This window comes from Musca autumnalis, unplaced genomic scaffold (genome assembly GCF_047663935.1).
Source record: "Musca autumnalis isolate F117 unplaced genomic scaffold, ASM4766393v1 scaffold_3, whole genome shotgun sequence".
Taxonomy (NCBI): domain Eukaryota; kingdom Metazoa; phylum Arthropoda; class Insecta; order Diptera; family Muscidae; genus Musca; species Musca autumnalis.
This window is the reverse complement of record NW_027411866.1, coordinates 88,556,560-88,577,350: the sequence shown is the minus strand read 5'-3', so window position 1 is coordinate 88,577,350 and position 20,791 is coordinate 88,556,560. Positions and strand designations below refer to the sequence as shown.

General features: G+C 34.7%; 1 protein-coding gene across 9 annotated transcripts in view; it reads left to right on the top strand.

The window, feature by feature from the left end:
• The window catches only part of LOC141396822 (uncharacterized), a 319,005-nt gene that overhangs the window by 283,038 nt on the left and 15,176 nt on the right, over positions 1 to 20,791 (top strand). For all 9 annotated transcript variants that reach the window (XM_073972485.1, XM_073972486.1, XM_073972487.1 and 6 more), the window contains one exon: positions 17,788 to 20,165. In XM_073972485.1, coding sequence (XP_073828586.1) covers positions 18,578 to 20,165 — 1,588 coding nt within the window. In that variant the 5' untranslated portion in view covers positions 17,788 to 18,577. The remainder of the gene's footprint in view (positions 1 to 17,787; positions 20,166 to 20,791) is intronic.

Below are 20,791 nucleotides of genomic sequence, written 5' to 3'. Positions count from 1 at the left end.
ATAACATTCGAATTAAAAGCTTTTGGCGGTACATATAGCATAGCTTTTTGATTATGGAACAATGATGACCACACTAACACTAGTGCACATAGTTTAGCTATGGCCGCAATCACCTGAACAGTTCGCCGATTGTGCAGGTGTAGTGCTTAGCTGAACACGGACAAAGCAGTTTTTTTGGTAGTAAAAAATAGTAACTTGGTTGCCGGCTTATGATGACAGTTTCAAAATATTAAAATTGAAATAGCGTAGTGCCATAACTCTGCTTTGCCAATGGAGTATGTTCAACAGAAGCGGAGATATATGTACATACATCATAGAATAGCCCTGGCAAAATAGACATTGAGATAGCAAAAACTCACACAAAGCCGAATTTTGGTGGAGAGCCAGGGTTTGCCATTAGAAACAACGTCCTAAAAGTCCCAATCGATCCCATGTGTCTAAAAAAGTTATTTGGGGTCAAAGGTCACATTTTTTTGGGTTTTTAAGGTTTTCGGATTTATGTTTTTAATAAACAAAAAGTGACTGGAGTAAATATTGTAGACAGAAATGTTATCTAGAATTTTGGTCTTTACAATTTTTTCCTAGAAGGAACCATTCTTAAGATATAGCGGTTCTAAAAACCTCATCATTTTTATGTACATATAAGGGAAAATGCAAATATTCAGAGGAGCCAGCTAAAATAACCGGGGTAACCGGTTCTGTCCCCCCAAAAAATATATCGAGCGCTTCCCGCGAAAAAGATGTAAGCGACATTTTTTCGATTTTTTTTACGGAAATCGACAAAGAATATTCCAACACACCATCTCCCAAATTTTTAGAACTCTGCCAGGTAACGTTACGAAATTAGAGCAAAAACAATTTTGATGTAAGCGCCCTTTTTATTTGGTTTACATTTTTAGGTGACAGCGAATTGCCGCTTACATCAAAATTGTACATTAACGTACCATGTAGTTATTCGACTATATTACAAGAAATACGCTTTAATCTTATAATTTTTCGAATAAATACTTGCTATTAAGGCAAGTTGCTTTGTTTTTAAATTATAGATTTGAGTTACTCTAAAAATGATTTGTTTCAAATAAATTTTTTTAATGTAACCGCCACTTCTTATTGTAACAGTCTGATTGCGTGACAGCGAAAAAGATGTTACCGACACTAATTACCGTTATATTGAAGATATTCCACAAATTATTTTTTTTAATAAATAGCATTTAGTAACGGAACTATACCAAATCTTAATTAAAAATTTTGGTTAGATTAAAAGTTATTTAATAAAAACTGTCTCCTGTAAAATTTGCTTTTTGTCGCTTACACCTTTTTCGCGGGAACCTTGAAAAAATCCAATAAAATCGGAAAGTCTTTAGTATAGTTATTCTATGTTAGATTATTTTATGCGAAATTAGCCCATTTAAGCCACTTGTGTAACGTAAGCCCAATTTTTGTCCGAAGGTGGGGTTTGTTGCTGATTACGGAAATGTATAATTTTCACAGGCGTCAGATCCGGTTTGTCGGCTATTCAACCCAAAAGGCCAGATTTAAAAACCGGGTTAGACCCGGTTCTACTGAACCGATTACTGCAAGTGGATATCGTTTTAAAGCATATAGAAATACCTAACACGTGGTGTGGCTATTTAAACGGTTCGCCTCATAATGTACTTACGCAGCTAATTTTTAATATGACTTCAGATCGCGATATCTCAAAAATGCTTTCTTTTTTAAAAATCATAACGACCATTTTTGTAGACAATTATTAAATCTACAACTATTACTTAAGCCGGTTTTGCAAAGTCTTACCGTTTAAGAATAATCCAAAAAAACTGAATAATGCCTCCAAAAATGACATTTGACCCCGAATAATTTTTCTTGTACACATGGAATCGATGGGGACTTTTAGGACATTGCATCTAATGGTAAAACCTAGCTCTCCACCACAATTTAGCTTTGTGGAATTTTTACTATTTCCCCCTTATACGCATGTTTATTTTGACTGGACTAGAAATAAAATTCCAAAAACTAGAAATTGGGATATTCCTAGTATTTTTCTATATTCCTAGTATTTCACCACTTTTGGTAACACAAAAGCAATATTGGTCGCCTTTGTTAAAATGTCCCCAATTAAAGCTGGGATATTCGTCATAACAATTAAAATAAAAACAAGTAACAACAGCGTTAAGTTCGGACGGCCCGAAGTGAAATATTCTGAACTCATGGGGAATAATTAGGAAGTTTTATAACCGCTGGGAATCTTTATTGCCAATTACAGCAAATTTGGACCGAAAATGTTGATTAAATTTTTAAAATATGAGGAAACCCCAAATACCATGTTATAGCTAAATTATAGGTAGTTGGTTTAAAAATTGTGGAAAACGGTGAGGTACCGTTAAATGGGGGCTAGCCAAAACATGAACCTATTTTTAGTGGCAATCTCACATGTCAAATTGCAGGTAGTTCGATCAAAAAGTTTAACTAAAACCTTCAAAATACCGAAAATCGGGACATACCGTTGTATGGGGGCTATACCAAAACTTGAAGTTATATTGACAATTTTTGGTGGAGAAGTGTTGGGACTACTAGGAATGTCAAATTACAGGTAGTTCGGTCCAAAAACGTTGCTAAAATTCTCAAAAATCGGCGGGTACCCTTATATGTGGGCTATATCAAAACATGGGCCTATGTTGAAAATTCTTGGTGGAGAGGTGTTGTAACCACTGGTAATCTCACATTTGAAATTACTGGTAGTTCGGTCAAAAAATAGCTAACATTTTCAAAATACCCGACATCGGGGGGGTTATTTTTATATGGGGCCTATACTAAAACATGGACCTATATTGATGATGTTTGATGGATAAGTTTCATGATTCCTGGAAACCTCAAATGTCAAATTACAGGTAGTTCGGTCAAAAAATGGAGCTTAAATATTCAAAGTACCGTAAATCGGGAGGTACCGTTATATGGGGCCTATACCAAAACATAGACAAATGAAAATGTTTGGATAAAAAGTTTTATGACTGCAGAGAATATCAAACGAAAGCTAGTACTGAAAATCAAAATACTGATAATCGGGACGTACCGTTGTATGGGGGGGCTATACCAAAACGTGGGTCGATATAGTCCAACTTCGAACTTGACCTTCTTATGAAAGAGACACTCTAGCGAGAATTTTATCCTGATCAAGAGTATATTTTATAGGGTCGAAAATGGTTACCTCAAACCTACTTATACTAGGGTTTAGGGTATAAAAATTGAATAATGTGATGGATTAGGGACTATTGCGTTGTTTAACCACCTACCCCAACCTACCTTGCATCATTTTATAGGTGATATTTTCTTCTTTTATTGACAGGCTTTGTTTGGAATTTTTCTTAAAGATGTAGAGATATTCGCAAAAGAATAAAATGTAGACTTTTTTCCCAAATAAGTTTTTTGCCCATTTCGGACCCTGAATATTATTTTACCATCACCAAAATTAATAGGCTTCTTCCTCTCTGGAGACAGACTATCATACTATCACCAATAGCTCTAAAAACTTTAAAAGTGGATTGCATATTTTGTGGACAGTTTCTATGGGCTGAAAATGAACAAAATCTCTAGAAGTCTCCACATCTTTGATATTTGTAATATCCTCAAGAATAATTTGACATTCATTAAATTTAATATCAATCAATTTCATTTATCATTTAAAACTCATTAGAAGCCATGTAATATCAGCATAAACTTTGGGGTTTACATTCGCATTTCCTTCTTTTAAGTCACCAATAGCATTTTTTGTTTTATTTTTTTTTTAATTTTTTCTTTTGTTGCAGTTATTTTTTTCTATTGGAATACTTCCATTTCCGTTATTTTCTAACAATCAATATTTGAACAAGTTCCAAAAATCAAAAAGCAATTTCAAATACATAGTTTCGATACCATCAATATAGCTTTAAGCATTCACGTCCAATACGACGATGTGTGTGTGTGTGTGTGTGTGAATGCCATTAATATGGCCAGCTAAAAGACCACAAAGAGTAGAAGAAAACCAAATAGCTTAGTGGTAAATATAAACGTGGACATAACTGACAATACCAGTGTGACATCAGAAATGGCAATATAGCGATGAAGTTCTATGCTTCAAAAAGATTTCAATGCAACCAACCATGGAGCCATAGATGATGATGGTAGCATAGTGTCCTTTGGGCGGTAGTGGTAAGTGTGCAATATCACACGTTCAACAATTGTAAGAGAGCAAGTATTTCTTTGTTAATCCTTATCCGTACTAAATACAATACTTGGCGCTTTTGTTTTTGTAATTTTTTTTTAAATCTTTTTTTGCTTACAAAAAACTATAACTAATGGAAATTAGAAATGAATTGAATGAATCCCTGATGTCGGATTGTTACAAAAGAATAAAATGTATGTCAAGGTTTGTGTGTTGGTGTGAATAAATAAAACTGAAGCAAGCGACATTCGTAAACCTAAACATGAATGTAGGTTTATGTATGTGACACTCTGCACTTTGGATAATGGTATTTTTGGCAACATAATCCCTTCACAACAAAATGTTTTTATCATAAAATTGTTTAGCATATTCTTAATTCAACGTTTTCATTGATATATGTTTTCTTGTAAAAATATAAGAATGTCTAAAGCTATCGTGTATATATAAGTCCCAGAAAAGGTTCATTTAGTAAAGTTACCCAGAAAGCAAATTCAGGCCTTTGTTTCCTCTTTATGTTAAAAAATTTGCAGCCAGGATTACACAAAGAGGATTAAAACTACGAAATATTATTGGCACAGTTGAAATAAAGTAGTTTTGGTTGAACTGAAATATTTTGTATTATTTTTTTATGTTTTTTGACAGCAGAAGAAGACATCAGCTGGGCTTACATGGTCACATTTTTATTGCGTAATGGTCCCAGATAACTAACATTTGAAGTAAAAATTAAAATCTATGATTTTCTTAAAGAGGTTTACGAACGGAGAAAATCTTAAAAAACATAATTTCCTTCCTTTCGTACACCCCTATTTTAGGATCCTTTGCTGTGTAAAGTGTTTCGCAAATATAAACGTGGCTTTCAAAGATGACGTTTCTACACTGCCTCATGTAGGGCTTCATTGTCAACTCAAAATAATGGGCCGATTCCGTACAGCGAGGCGAGTCATGTCGCGTCGTCTATCGTCTCTGTGACAAAATTTAAAAAATGCAGTACGTACAGCGATAGAAAATAATCGTCGATAACAAGTTATTTTTATTTTTTTTATTTTATTTTTATTCGTTAGTAAAAATGTACGGCGACAGCTAATTTGTTGTCGCCGGAAAATGAACATTTCGGCGACAAAATTTGACGACGTCAGGCGATATTGCCATACGGAATCGAAAAATTGCATTTGGCAACGCGACACGACTCGCCTCGCTGTACGGAATCGGCCCATAAACAATTTTAAAGTAACATTTAATAGCATATTTTTTATCTGGCAATAATGACACACTTAGTGACATTCTCAGTGCTTCTTGTCGAATGGAGGAAGCATACAATGTTTTTGTGGCTCTTAGTTGGTGTGAAATGAAAGCTTGATTACAAAAAAGAACGAAAATATGTATAAAAACTTAATTTAAATGAATGGACCGAACATGGTTTCGCTTCATTTGACACTGCTGATAGCAGAGACAGACCATGTAGAACCAAAGGCAAAAAAGCGGAAGTCCAAAAGTTAATGCTGTTGCATCCATCCTATGTCACAGTTTTGTTATCAATATTAGAGAGAATTTGAGGTTTTTGTTGTCATACTGCGGACGATGATGCTGATGATGATGCCTGCTTGGGTTACATACAACATGACATGAACTAAACTCGTGCTTTCATTGATTCTACTTCTCATTTTCTGTTCCCTTTTAAACTAATTCTAAGATAGATAGTTGGACATATAGTATTTTTTTGTTGGTTGTGAACTAGTTTTTTTGTTTCCATAACAAATTTCGTTTGAACAAGAAGACCATTTTTCCATTCGATTTATTTCAAAGTCATTTTCCGTAATTATATTTGTTCAGTTTGGAGAGTGTTTTTCTTCCAGTTGGACTTTTTCTATTTTTTCCCTTTTTAGTATGACCTATTCCTATCCGACCCTGATGCAATCAACTGTAAATGATTTTTTTTATTTGTAAATATTTGATTACAATGTTGCGGCCCTGCCTGTGGCATACGATTTTATTCCAGTGAACATTTATGAAAACGAAGCTTGACACATACGGCTATGTTTGTTTTTAGAATTCATATATACATCATAGAATGTATATATTTATCACACAATTTATTGGTTATTGCTCAAATTTGTTTCCCCTTCAATTCGAGGGGAGGCTGTCTATATATGAACATTGTTATTATTTCCATTGATGTTTATGGTCAATTTATTTGATAAAGAACTAAAAATGATACGAATTTTGGTCATTATATACATACGTTAATGTATCTATTTATTTGTAAATGTATGTACATTATTTGTTATGTGTCTCGATTTCCATACGATTGCCCATAACAGAAAGCCAGCGGGCGAGCCTGTGTTAAATGTGGCATAGGACACATATCCATGTACATACATATGTATGTACTCGTATATATCTTAAATGTTGTGTGTATTTTATATAGTGTGGTTATGTTTTACCACTAATAGCATGTATGAGCTTTAGACTGATGTTATGATTATCATTTAGTGACAATTATAGTCTATTCAATTTGTCACAGTTTGTCAAGTGAATATGTTTGACTGGGTAAAGTTTGATTTTTGCACAAATTAATAGAGTAGTTTGACGGCTTGTGCTAAATGTTGCTACTTTTGGTAAACCATAATTGTTAAGGATTAGTGACTATTGCTATATTTCCGCTGTTTGACCACCTTTTGGAGTAGCGGAGATATTCGCATAAGACTAAAACATTGACCATTTCCCCACAGAAATTTTTGCCAATTCCAAGCCATGAACATTATCTGACCATCACCAACATTAATATGCTTCTTCCCCTCTGGAACCACCATCAACACCTAAAATTGTATGACGATCCAGTCAAAATGTTGACTTATAAGGTGATCGCGATCAAAGTTAACATTTTTAGGGTTTTTTAGGTTTTCACGATTTTTCTTGGAAACCGCAAATCCTGTCGGAAAGGAACTGCTACAATAATTTCTTTTCTAATTGTTAAAAATATTTTAGAAATGGTATTAAGTTTCTGGTTGAGTTAAATTTTAGTTGCATCATTGTCTTTATTTATAATGCATTCACATGGTAAGACATCCTGTATTATTCAATACTTATTTATATTTTCCCCATTAATATCTCTTTCAGAATTGTCGAGTACATACAAATAAACCATTTTCGACATATTCTTTCCTCCGTTTTAACAATGCAATTAACTAATTTAGTTCTTTGTTGTATCTTACATACCTCTGAAACAAATTATACATAATACAAACGAAACAATAATTACTCTCCAAGGACTTTAATAATTTCCTATTTAAAACAATTTCCCCCTTTTCCCTTTCACCATTACTACACACAGCTACTCAAATTCAAAGTTCATTCCTCGTTTGTGTTGAGTATTGGATGGCAATAATAAAACATCAACCCTTGTGAAATGAATTGCTTTTGCTGGTACAAAATTAAAACGTTATTAAAAAATACTTATTCATCCAACAACAGCGACAATCGGAACGACCGACCAACAGACTGACGGACAACGACACAACACCAGAACTTTAATAATAATGCAACAAATGCTAAAAATATAAACAATGCAATGCAATGAAATGCATTGCAACAAAACAAAACACTGCCGCAAGTCAATTAAGGATAACACAAAAAATCACTTTATAAACAGAAACTGTAAGGGAAAAAAACAAAAATACAACAAAGTACGGCAACGATGAAAATGACGAGAAATACAAATCACAGTCATCCAATGAGGCAGTAGGCAACCATTAAATGGACTTGGACATAACCACAGATGGATGACGTTGCTGATGTAGTACATGCAACTGGTCAAGGGTGTTGTGACGAGGGTGAAAGGATTTTTTAGTGTAACCAAACAAAGGACAAAATATAGCTTTTGCTTCTAATGCGACACAATGAGACCAACAACAGGGAACAGCAGCACTACAACAAAGCAATCATAATTGTAATGCTTTAAGAATTATTCTTTTCAGTGAGTCAGTCTGTCACATTGTGCAGGTTAGCAACAAATGTAAAATTCTAATTGTAATGGTTGTGCAGAAGCTGGAATAAAAAACCAAAATGAGAAATATAAAATGTTAAGACAAAGGCTAATAACAATTTTAATTGAAATGCAAAGTAATGTAACACATAAAATTTTATTAAAAGAAAAAACATGTTTTAAAACAGAACAAGCTCCCCGGAATAGCTAGGAATCATAAAGGAAACTGAAGAAGTGATGATATAATAGACGAACATCCGGGAAGAGGTCAGATTTGAAATTTTAATGGTCGTAGTGAATTTTTGATTGCGATATATACAACATGGACTCCAAACATGGCATCATCACGAACGTCCTCCAATGAAGTTAAACTGGATAGGCTTGGAGATTCATACTCACCACTGGCAGACAAAATGTAAAGACTACTAAGGCTGAGTCTCAACCATATAAGACAACTTGAGAAAATGTATTCTAAAAGATCTTGATGAGACATCGAAAGATTCTTTTTTCCTAACCAAATTAAAGCCGAATTAGGGAAATATATTGTTGAGAACTCGTAGAGGTTGAGTGGTAATGTTGCGATGCGACTCCGAAAATTACAATCAACAACAGACACTGTCCGATGGTATTTAAGGTATCGTCGTCTCTGAGGACCTATGATATCGTGAAAACAAACCGAGTGTCAGCGGATTATGTTGGTGCGGTTCTCCCAAATTGCTTGTTCATTTTTATCGTATGTGCAAACTGCTTCTGCCAAATCTAATTGTTAAATTGTTTTTCTGTTAAAAACAAACGAGGGAGGTAATATTATTACAAGTAAAGTATTTTCTCAGTTTCAGAGAAGAAAAACAGGTTTTTAGATTTCTCAATGTTACTCACAAAGATACGTCAATGTGGATATGTCGAAAGACTTCTGTATATAGGTAGGTTCTGTGTAGGGCCAATCTATCCAGCTACATACTTTCCCTTCTTCTCTTTATACCCACAGCCTTTAGGCTAAACATACGACCAAAAATGTGCCTCATCGAAATTAGTTTCAGACAATTTTGGGTCGATTCAGCCATGTCCGTCTGTCCCCAGCCAAAATTCGGATCTGTTAGTCACAATGTAACCCATTACAAAGTAATGTAATCATAAATAATTATTTATATTACTCCTTACTAAGTTATGAGTACGGTGGCACAGAGCATGTGTGTCCGACTATAAATCCGTGGCCAAGTGTGTAGTGTATTCGGCTACAAATCAGAAGTTCCATGATCAAATCCAGCAGAGAGCGAAAAGAGGGGAAAACCCTTACATGCATCCACAAATTTCTACATCCAACAACTGCATAAACTGTTCTTTCTCTGCATTTCATTAATTAATGAACGACAATTATAGTTTGTACTTTTGTTTCACAATTACAAAACATTCTGTGGTTAAGAATTTGCATCAAAATGTGATGCAATGGAACTTGTCACGTCTATCTATTTACAAAGAGGCAACAACTATATTTGTTATGTGGCGAACAAAAACAACGTCGCTGGCTGTATTCTATGCCGTTTTGTCACTTTCTCTCTTAGCTTTTTCATTTCAATGATGCTTTGTAAGTCGTATATTTTCTTTGCTTAGAAACCAAGCATTGAAATAATTATGAATGCATACAATTGTAATAGAAAAAACCGACATAACCGAACAATGGCAACGACATGTGATGACTTTAAAGTGGGTCAAGACCATGTTGGCTGCTCTGTCCGTTTGTTGTGTTATTTTATTTAATTCGTCCTTTTTTAATATGAAGTGTATGTTGGTTGTGGTATCTAATTAAGTTTCTTATTCAATTTTTATAAAGTTAAGTGCTTCGCACTTGGTCCATAAGTAAACACTAGGAATTTTGTGTGTGTGGTTTGTTTATGTTAGAAAAAGGGTAACTGAGTCAATTACATTTAATGGTGTGTGTATGTCACTCATCCATTATAAAAACATAGTAAAATATACAAAAGCAATTTGTATAGGTCAGGCAAGTTATAAAACAATTTAAATTTAAATATGGACTTTAGCTGACTTAAATAAACAACAAGTATTTAAATTTAATTATTTTTTTTAATTTAATAATACCTTCCACCATAATATGAAGGGTATAATAACCTTGTCATTCCGTTTGTAACTAATCGAAATTTTAGTAGGAGACCCCATAAAGTATATATGGGGAATTCTGAGTGAAATCGGACGCTTGGTTTTTGATTTCCTTTATTTTGTAATGCTGCCCCTCAGAAAAATATTTCAGTATATTTTCAGATATTTTGACTAACGGTTTCAGAGATATCGCGTTTTGAAAAAGTAGGAACAACATTTTTGGATTTTTTGTTTCTTTATTAGCTATCTAATAAAAAATAAAAGAATGCACAGTGGGATTGGGTGTGATTTACGCGAATTAATATTCTGTATCAATGATTGTGTTCTTGATTTTCTTGAATTTTTATTTATTAAACCAGAGTGAGGCAATGTGACTTTCGTGAGCGTAAATTTACTCTCGCTCACAACTTGTGTAGACTCTAATTGGTGGTGAGCGAGAGTAAATTTACGCCCACGAAAGTCACATTGCCTTACTCTGTATTAAACTACGATTAATTACAAAAATCTTAAGTCCCTTTTAGTAGTGGGATTCGAATAATTAATATTCAAATTTATTAAAATTTTCCAGTTAAATGAGTTGCAAGTTTTAATATAGCCCCATATAAGATGTACAAACTTTCATACAAAAATAACAGTATTTATCCATTTAAGGTTCCAATGCGTCTGAAAATTTCTCTACGAAAATTTAGGGCAAAATGTCCACATTTGCCCATATCACAGTATCTTACGTTTTGAACTACTTTGAGTACTTTAGCTACATTTTCCAAAAATAGCGTTAATTTAAGGTTTCTAGTGGTTAAAAAACTTATCCACAAAACTTGTGGGCATGCGAATGTCTACATATGACGGCTCCTCCCAAACGATGTTGCTGTAATTTCGCACAGCGGATTCTCAGATTGGAAGGTAAACGATAGCGCCCGATGTGAAGTTTGTATTTCGATTTCGAAAGGGGAAGAAAACCTTCACGCATCAATATAGATTCATATAGGCTTAGCTTAGCTCCTTGTAGACGTTGTTTTATTCCCCGATACGATTTGTACCTAATAAAACAAGGGTCCTTTTTGGATTACGATTCAACAATGCTTTATTAACTTCACTTCACATTCAGTTCACTTATAGTACATTTACATTTTCGAAATCGAGTGTATACGTCAAATAAAATCTCATCTGAAATCCATTGGATTTTATTTGACGTTTAAGCAATGGAATTGACAGTTGAAATCGAGTGGATTTCGTTAATGTAAACCAAGCATTAGTTTACACTTTACTTCTTTGCTGCTGACGATTTTAGTTCGCAGTATAATTTACAATTCACTCGCCCAGCTGCTACCCTCCCGCATTTATACTCGCCCGCTGATGCGTAGACTGTTCTAGCATCCTTCGTCTAGGAGATTCACCAATGTTCAAACCAGATCCAGATGCACTCACACATACTCGTATACTAATGTGGTAGAGGTAATAAATACGCAAGATCAGAAGGGTTAGCAATGAATGACGTCACAATGTAAGCTACAACTGAATGCTCAAAACAACTAAAGAGAAAGTAAGCAGTGTAAGAAAACTTCATACATTAGTTGTTGTTATAAAACTGATACAAATAAACTAAATGCCATATAAATATTCCGTTACAATTCAAAGTCTTAAATTAACAAAAATTCATTTAAATTAAATCTACTTCTTATATTCATAACAATGCATTAATATATACCCCATATAAATGTATGTACCTCCCGATTGTAGGTATTTATTTATTTTTTAGATTTTTATACCCTTCACCGCGAGATGTAATGAAAGTAAAATCCAAAGTATTACGAGAAGTGGAATATGATAACAGAAAAATATAAATTTCTTTTAAATGTGTGTGTACAGTCCAAATAAAATTATGCAACATGGTATTACGAATTTTGAATGGGCAAAAAACATAGATGTCTAATTCGAATTAAACAGTTTTTAAAAGAATTGATATTCACCAGTTGTCATATTGCACTTCTCCGAGCTTATTGCTTTGCATTTTACTTAATTAGCTCGTGGTGGTATATTTTTTAATCTTCGTGAATATAAATGCTTATTGAATGTAGATCAATGATTAGGACTACCGCTTTCATGATTCCTATCGAACTGCATACAAATAGACTATAAAATTCCTACTCCACATTGTTCGCCATCTAACGTTTTACTGGACCTAACTCATTGTAATAGCCTTAAATCAATTTTAACATTCTTTATCTATGAATAAAGCACGACTTTTTTAATCCCTTACCACGCCCCAACCACTTTTTTACAGGTTCACTAAACAAACATATTAATCCCATTGACACAAATACAATTTGTAATTTAATAACATTTTCATTGCTTTCAACACGCGCTAATTATCATTATTTGCTTTATTTACAATGGCATTGTCACTATTTGCCGCAAAAATCGTTCAACCGAATGGTATGCGAGTTTGTGGCTATGCGCACTATTTGCTGCTGTAATATCCAACACACAGACGGTCGGTCACATTGGTGGACAGAGTTCTCCCATAGACCGAATGGAAGTCAGGCAGTATGGCATGACAGACCGTCCGTCCGTTGCCATTTCTTCGCTCGAGGAAGAATTAAACATACCATTGGCAATTGTTTACTGATTGATAAATGTTAAATGACAAAAGAAGAACTGAACTCCCGCCGACATTCTATTGCATGCAACATTATTATATGTATCAGCAAGTAACTGTTAGAGAGGGTCTCCCAACCCCACAGTTTTGCTCTGTGTATGTGTACAAGAATCAACCAAGCATCCAACCATACTACCGACCACATAATCATTGAACCGATGAACTGAAGCAGCAGCAACATCAACTAAAGGTCAGTAAACACCATGTATTCCTTAGATGGTGGTCATAGTGAGTTGAGAATTAGTATGTACGCAAGTGTTTGCGCCTTCAATTCGAGTAACTAATCCATTGATACAATTAAAACCAGCAGCATCCAGCATTCGTTGTACATTGTAGAGTTGTAGTCAGCATTGCAAATGTACTTTAAAGCTTAAACCATTGGTGAACTTTAAAATTTGCTACATTTTTTTATCGGTTTTGTAAGCAGCATTTCCAAAGGTTTCTTAATAAGTTGTCAACTCAGAGAGAATTATACCCAAAAAGTTGGAGTAAAAATAATAAATGCACATACATATAACGAATTACAGATTGTACGAGAAAAAAAAATATTTCCCATATACCCACATACTTTTTTCATGTCCTTTTTTTCTTTTCGATGTAATCGCCAAGTCGATGATTGCAATACACCATTTTAATAACCCTGTGTATTTCGATGTAAGGAATGCCATTACTATGACTTCTCTTCTGTGAGCGATTTCAATAATTGAAATACAAAACTTTGTGTATTTTTAATGCTGCCATGTGGCAAATGCGGTTGCTGGAGCATCTGTAGTTGCCTAAGCATCTGTAGTTGCTTGCCATCATTGTCGTCATCGTGGGCATCAACTCCGTCACCATCATGATCATCATCGCCATTATCAGTATTTTCCTGTCCATTTCCATTGCTTTTCGCTCTCTATTACCGCCCAGTTTGCCCCTAGAGGGTTGAAATAATATCAGCACATCATTATGTTTAAGTTTAGTATTTCATTGCATTGGATTTGCGGATAGTGTTGCTTCGTTCGTTTGTTCGTTCTTAAAGCTGCTTTTCTATGCAGCCAGCCAACCAACTATTGTGGTTGGTTATTGAAATGCTGGAACGCCATGAAATGCGATGCATTGCTGCAACAGGCAAGTATCGTCGTCGTCGTCGAGACATCCATAGCGTTGAGCAAATGAACCGCAACAGTATCCTTGGGCGCATTTACTCGCTGATTATGTTACAATTTGCATTTTGCATTTTTTCAGAGTGAACGTCTTTTTGCTCTATTCTGGTCTAGAACATGCAAATTGTAAATATTCGATAAATAAATACTTGTTACTATTCTTTTTTTTACTTGTTGTTATCTTTATTATTGTTAAATGCGAATGTAAATACAAAAGCGTACAAGAGGCTACCAAAGCTATCGAAGCTTTGTACCAACAATTGAGACGAAAAAACTAACGCAACAAAGAGCGGTTATTACCAAAATAATAGTTTAGATCTAATTGTGCGGTTATTCAAGTATTTAGGTTTCGTTTGATGTTGCAATTATTGCCGACAAAGGTAACCAAATGCTGCTACAAATGATGGTGGTGTAACAAAGATTAATAAATTAAGTGTAAGTAGAACGAGGAATGATAATTTTTTTATGTTTATCATAAAATAAATATAAAGATATTTATTTTATGGATCCAATAGAGAACATTTGTTGCGCAAGCGATATAACAATATATCGCTCATTTACTCAAAGAGTGACGCATTTAAAAAATCGACTTTCGAGAAAAACGAGTTTTAAGTTGGTGATTGAAATTTGACTTCTCTATTTGTAAAGATTATTACACAAAAACTAATGGACCATATTTTGCAAACAGCTAGCACTCCACTCCAACTCCAAAAACTTTTGCGTTGCATTATGCGAAACACGTAGTAAATGAGCTGTAACTCGTTGAGTTTTAGAGATATCAGCATACAAATTTGACACAAGATAAAGTAGAAATCGTAGAAAAAACAGAAATGTCTAACTCCGAAAACGCGTTTTTTGAGTTATGCCACTCTTTGAGTAAATAAGCGATATGTATTTCCAACTTCTTCGATCTTTTACTGTGTCTTTTTAATTATGAACTTGTATTTCTATATTTTTAAAAATCATTGGCCTCTTGTTCATTTGGAATCTTGGTTTTTACGCTTTCCTTACCTGTCCTAGTCATCTTAATCTATTGAACTCGAAGTGTTTAACTAGGTCATTATCAGAATGTAGCTGGTACAGCTGTTGGTTCATACGATTGCGATATTCACCGTCATCGTTGATTAACTCGTAGATCCATTTTCCTCGCAAGGCAGCGAATTAATGCCTATCTGCCTTAATAAGTACTTATATTTCGGAAACATGCATTAACATGAGTAGTGAAGGTAGAGTTTAATTTTTTGTTTGGTATAAAGTGGACATTCTTCATACTTCGCTTTCAATTGGATACCATCTTAAAAATCGTAATACACGCCGTTCGGACACGGCGATAAAAAGTAGGTCCCATATCATTGAACCAATATGAATCGGCGTGCACTTATTGATATGAGAGAATGGGGATGTTGTGGGTACATACAGTGTCGGCCAAAACTAAAGCACCCCCTCAGTACACTTTTTTTAAATGATAGTTTTTTAAGAAAACAAAGTAATAAATTTATTTTTTATTTTTCTTTTTTTTTATTTATATCTTTATTATTGGAAAACACAAAAATAAGGAATTTAGAATTTAATAAACAAAAGTTAAAATTCAAAAAACATTTTAGGTCGCAAATATAAGCGGACAAAACTAAAGCACCCCCCAATTTGAGGTACAACAAAAACTATTGAAATCAATATTTCGTTGCGTATCCTCTATTCAGTGAACAAAAACATCGCAGGTCTGCAGAAAAGTTTGTTTTTAGTTTGTCATATATTTTATGGAAACCAACTATATTGGATGAATTTTTCCAATGACATTTTTAAAATGTCAACTATTATTTTAAAATGCGTCAAAAGTGTTTAAAATATTTGAAACAAGATCTATTTGATAAGTATAACATATCGAAAATCCTATTGAACTTTATATGTTAATGCCTTTATCTTAGCTTTGGCACATCTCTCACGTTATGTGATTCATAGACTACTTTGTTTGACAACGCAATTAGAGGATGCGAACAACCCTTTCTGCGGCGAGAGATGAGCCATCTGCCTTTCTCTTAACAGCTTTTAGTTTTGATTCGTTGACTTATAATATTATCTCTATTGCTAAAATGTCGATTTCCGACATTACAATTTGTAGCAAATGTTCATCTTTCACATCTAGCATGCCAGAACTGCTGCGTTAGATATCCGGCGGTATTATCACTTGTTAACATTCATCTGTGGTCAATTCAATTCATCTTTGTTTGAAGTTTGCACAGTGTCCGAACCACTAAAAGTTATCTAAACATAAATACGACAGTTGCTGGTCGTTACAATCAATCATTAGGCATTTATAATTGTTCCACAAACATCCCAGATGGGACAAGGGAGACTTCTCTCATATCAATGAGTGCACGCCGATTCATATTTAGCTCAATGATATGGGACCTACTTTTTATTGCCGAGTCCGAACGGCGTGTCTTACGACACCACTTGTAGAGAAGTTTTTCATGGCTTAAATACTCAGGAAATGTCGCCAAGCATTACTGAGGGGGAATTTTGCCACCGTTGAAAATTTGATGTTGCTTGGCCTGGGATTCGAACCGCAGACCTTCTGAGTGCAAGGCGGACGTGCTAACCATTGCACCACGGTGGCCCCCTATCATTAGGCATTTGTCTCATTTAAATCTGTTATCCCGACATGTTTAGCTAAGTTTTCTTATCAAAGATCCTAGACCACACAGGCCAATGACGACATCTTATATTTCTAAATTAATTAATATTGTGGATATTTTTGTAGTTGTTCTTATTATTCTTGAGATAAGTAGAAAATACAAAATCTGTATAAGCTCTCACAAGTGTCTAAACATTCATGACAAATTAAGTCTTAAAGAGTTGCTGATTAAAACAAATCCCTGACATGCCGACAAATGAAAGCTTTTCAGGGTCATTTGTCAAAGGTTGTAATTTTTTATGCCCTCCATGTCTCTTTCATGCTGACTCGCTAGCAGGATAGCTGGCTTGTTGGCCGTTCGGCCAAAAGCATAAAAATAGACCACCAACATCATTAACATAAAAACAAAAACAACAGCAAGGAAAGGGTGAACATAACAACTGCCCTAAATTTTGCTTACTGAATGAAAAAAACAACAAAACTATAAAATAATGACAAAAAGTTCTGCTCAAATTCTAGCTGACGAATAAAGAAACGGCATTTTATTTTGTGATTTTTTTTCTCGTCCTTCTCTAATAGAATTAAGAGACATTTAATGTCAGTTACAAAATAATGTGAATGCAAATTGCCATCTTCTACCATTTCACAGAAAATATGAGGTCACAAATTCGTACTGCCACATTGGGAAAAGGTCATGAAAAATATATTCACCGACCTGAGTATTTTTATAAGATTCAGATAAGCAGTCCTAAAATTGAGCGAAATTAAATTCAATCCACACACTGTGACAAATCACAACAAATGCTTACAAAGCCCATTGTGCAGGGAACCCTTTAAGAAATATGTAAATTTGACGAAAACTTCTACTTCTTCTTCATAAACAGTTGTAGTAGATTTGCATTAAAATTATAATTATTCACCTCCTTTTACGTATTTGCTTGTTCAGATTTCATTAATAATTTTGTTTTCATGTTTCAAACGAATGACGAATTTGCTTGCTTATGTTTCTAATAAAGGAATTTTCTCTTTCTTCTTGTATTGGTATCGTTACAGGCCAGAAGAATCGTGCTAATATATTTGTTGCTGTACGTGTTAAATACAATGATATTATGCTAATTGCCAGCTGCAAATCTAGTGGCAAATGCTGACATTTAAAGGAGTGTCAACAACAACGCCATCAACTCCCAACACACTGCACAACAACAACAAGACAGCGTCACTGCCAACCTCGCACCACAATTCGCAACATAAAAAAGGAAAGCAACGACAGCTTCAACAAGAACAAGGACATTAATTAATAAGAAATAAAGGACACACTCAGTCCCATTACCACCCAACAACAGCAGTGCGAAGAGCTACATCAACATAGTCATCATCAACATTATCATCATCATCAGTATCGTAGTCATCAACGTCAGCAACATCATAACAGGCTTGGTGGGCTGATAGTAGTCATTGTCCTAGCGGTTGACGACGACATTGGCTTGTCGTCCTTAATAGATGGTTGGTTGGTTGTGCTTTACAAGCATTAACATTCCACAGGAATTAACAAGTTGGGCGGCATTTACACTAAGGTATACCCAATACTTGAACTTGGGTTTTGCCACCCATTAAATTGGCTTAAATAAAAGCTACTTTGCTGCCCCAGGGGGACCAAAGAGTCAAATAAGTAGAGGAAATTTGTGCGAAAAGTAATAAAAAATTTAAGCTATTTAATGAGACTCTTAGTTAGTTTCAATTAAACAACTATATTGCAGACGACGGACGCTTCAGCTCAGCACTTGAATCACAACAAATAGAAATCCCACCACCCCCATCATCTACAATTAATAACACACACATAATGGGCACATTATCACACAGAAGAAGGCCTACCATCAGAATGACATGGTACCGTCTGCGTTATTGGCTAACACAAATTCTCTTCCTAGCGAGTATTATGCTAGCGAATATACCCTCGACAGTTGGCAACTCTGATTGGATCCAGAGTTGTAGCAATTGTCATTGTCACTGGAATTCGGGCAAAAAGACAGCGGATTGTAAAAACCGACAGCTCTACACAATACCCAATGATCTGAGTAATGAATTGCAAGTTATTGATCTCTCGAATAATGTGATCCCCGAATTGAGAAGAGAAGAGTTCGCCGATGCCAACCTGCAAAATCTGCACAAGATCTTTCTGAAATACTGTACCATACAAGAACTGAATCGAGATGCCCTCAAAGGCCTGACGATATTAATTGAATTGGATTTGTCGCACAATTCCATCAAAGAATTGCATGTCGGCACATTCAATGGCCTGGTGAAGCTGCGCAATTTAGTTATGAACAATAATCAAATAGAAGCATTGGACAATCACCTCTTTGTTGACTTGCCATTTCTCTCACGCGTGGAATTTAAGAACAACAAATTAAAGCGTATAGACATTCATGCATTTGGCCAATTGCCCGTTTTATCGGCAGTCTATTTGGAGAACAATGAACTGACAGTGTTGAGAAGAGAAACATTCCAGAGAACTCCAAAACTGGTGCACCTGTCATTGGCATCAAATCCTTGGAATTGTACATGTGAATTGCAAGAGTTCCGAGATTTTGCCTTGGCAAATCGCCTCTACACTCCACCAACAGATTGCAATGAACCGAAACATTTGAAGGGAAAGCTCTGGAATGAAATACCTTCCGAAAATTTTGCCTGTAAACCACGCATATTGGGTTCTGAAAGTACATATATTGATGTCCATTCCGATAACATAACATTACCATGTCGTATAGAAGGTTCTCCCAGACCTAATGTTACATGGCTCTACAATAAAAGACCCATAAATCCCAATGATGCTCGCTTTAAGATTCTCAATTCTGTGGAACAACATCGTGCAGAAAGCCCGAATACTTTGAATTCTGAATTACGCATCATAGGTGTGAGACCCACCGATAAAGGTTCCTACACATGTATTGCAGACAATCGTGGCGGGAAAGCCGAAGCAGAATTCCAACTTATTATAAACGGTGATTACTACAGTCCCCTAAATGGATCTGGGAAAAATCGTGTACATGGCCTCAGCACATCCACCTCTGAAACGGAACCCAATATTTTGCTCATCATTGGATTAATTGCTACGACTCTTTTGCTGCTACTCGTTGTCATAATTCTTGTCATCTGCTGGTATTGCCGTCGTTCCAAAACCTATCAAAAGGATACAACAATGATGAGTGAAAATGGTTTAATCTCCTCGAAAATGGATAAAACGCACACTTCAATGCTGGAAGGTTCGGTCATCATGGAAATGCAAAAAAGCCTACTGACAGAAGTTAATCCTGTCGAAAAACCGCCACGAAGAACAGAGCTGGAGAATATTGATGGTGTTGGTAATGGCAATGGTGGCGATGATGGTCACGAGATTAAGAAGACTCTGTTGGATGAAACGCAATTTGGTAAGTTTCTTTGATTCGTTCTTTTTTGTTTTTTTTTTTTTTAATTTATAATTGATGTTAAGACTGAAGACTGAATGTGTGTAAGGAATAACTGAACAATAAGTAAAAGTTAATTTGATAATTCAAGGAAACCAAGCCATAACCAAAATGGAAATATTAAATAATTTTTCGCTGCTTGGACGGAATTAAACAAAGTGTAAATTTATTTTCTTTTTATGGAAAAATATTAATGCAGTTATTTCGCAAATGCAAGGTCTTTATATAATGTGCAAAGGAGATAATTTTCATTTATATATTAATCGAGTTCTACACTTCAATGCTATATGAAATGCGACAACTGCAAGTTTATATGTATTTACAAATCGCTCATTTACTCAGAGAGTGGCATAACTCAAAAAATTCGATTTTTGAGTTAGTAATTTCTATTTCTTCTTCGATGTCTACTTTATCTTGTGTCAAATTTTCATGTTGATATCTAAAAAACTCAAAGAGTTACAGTTTATTTTCTATGATTTTTGCATAAATCAACAAAAAAGTTTTTTGAATTTATTAAGCACCAAAACACTTCAAATTAACTTAATTTTGCACAGAAATTTAGCACTGATATCTGGCTAGCTTTATGCGAA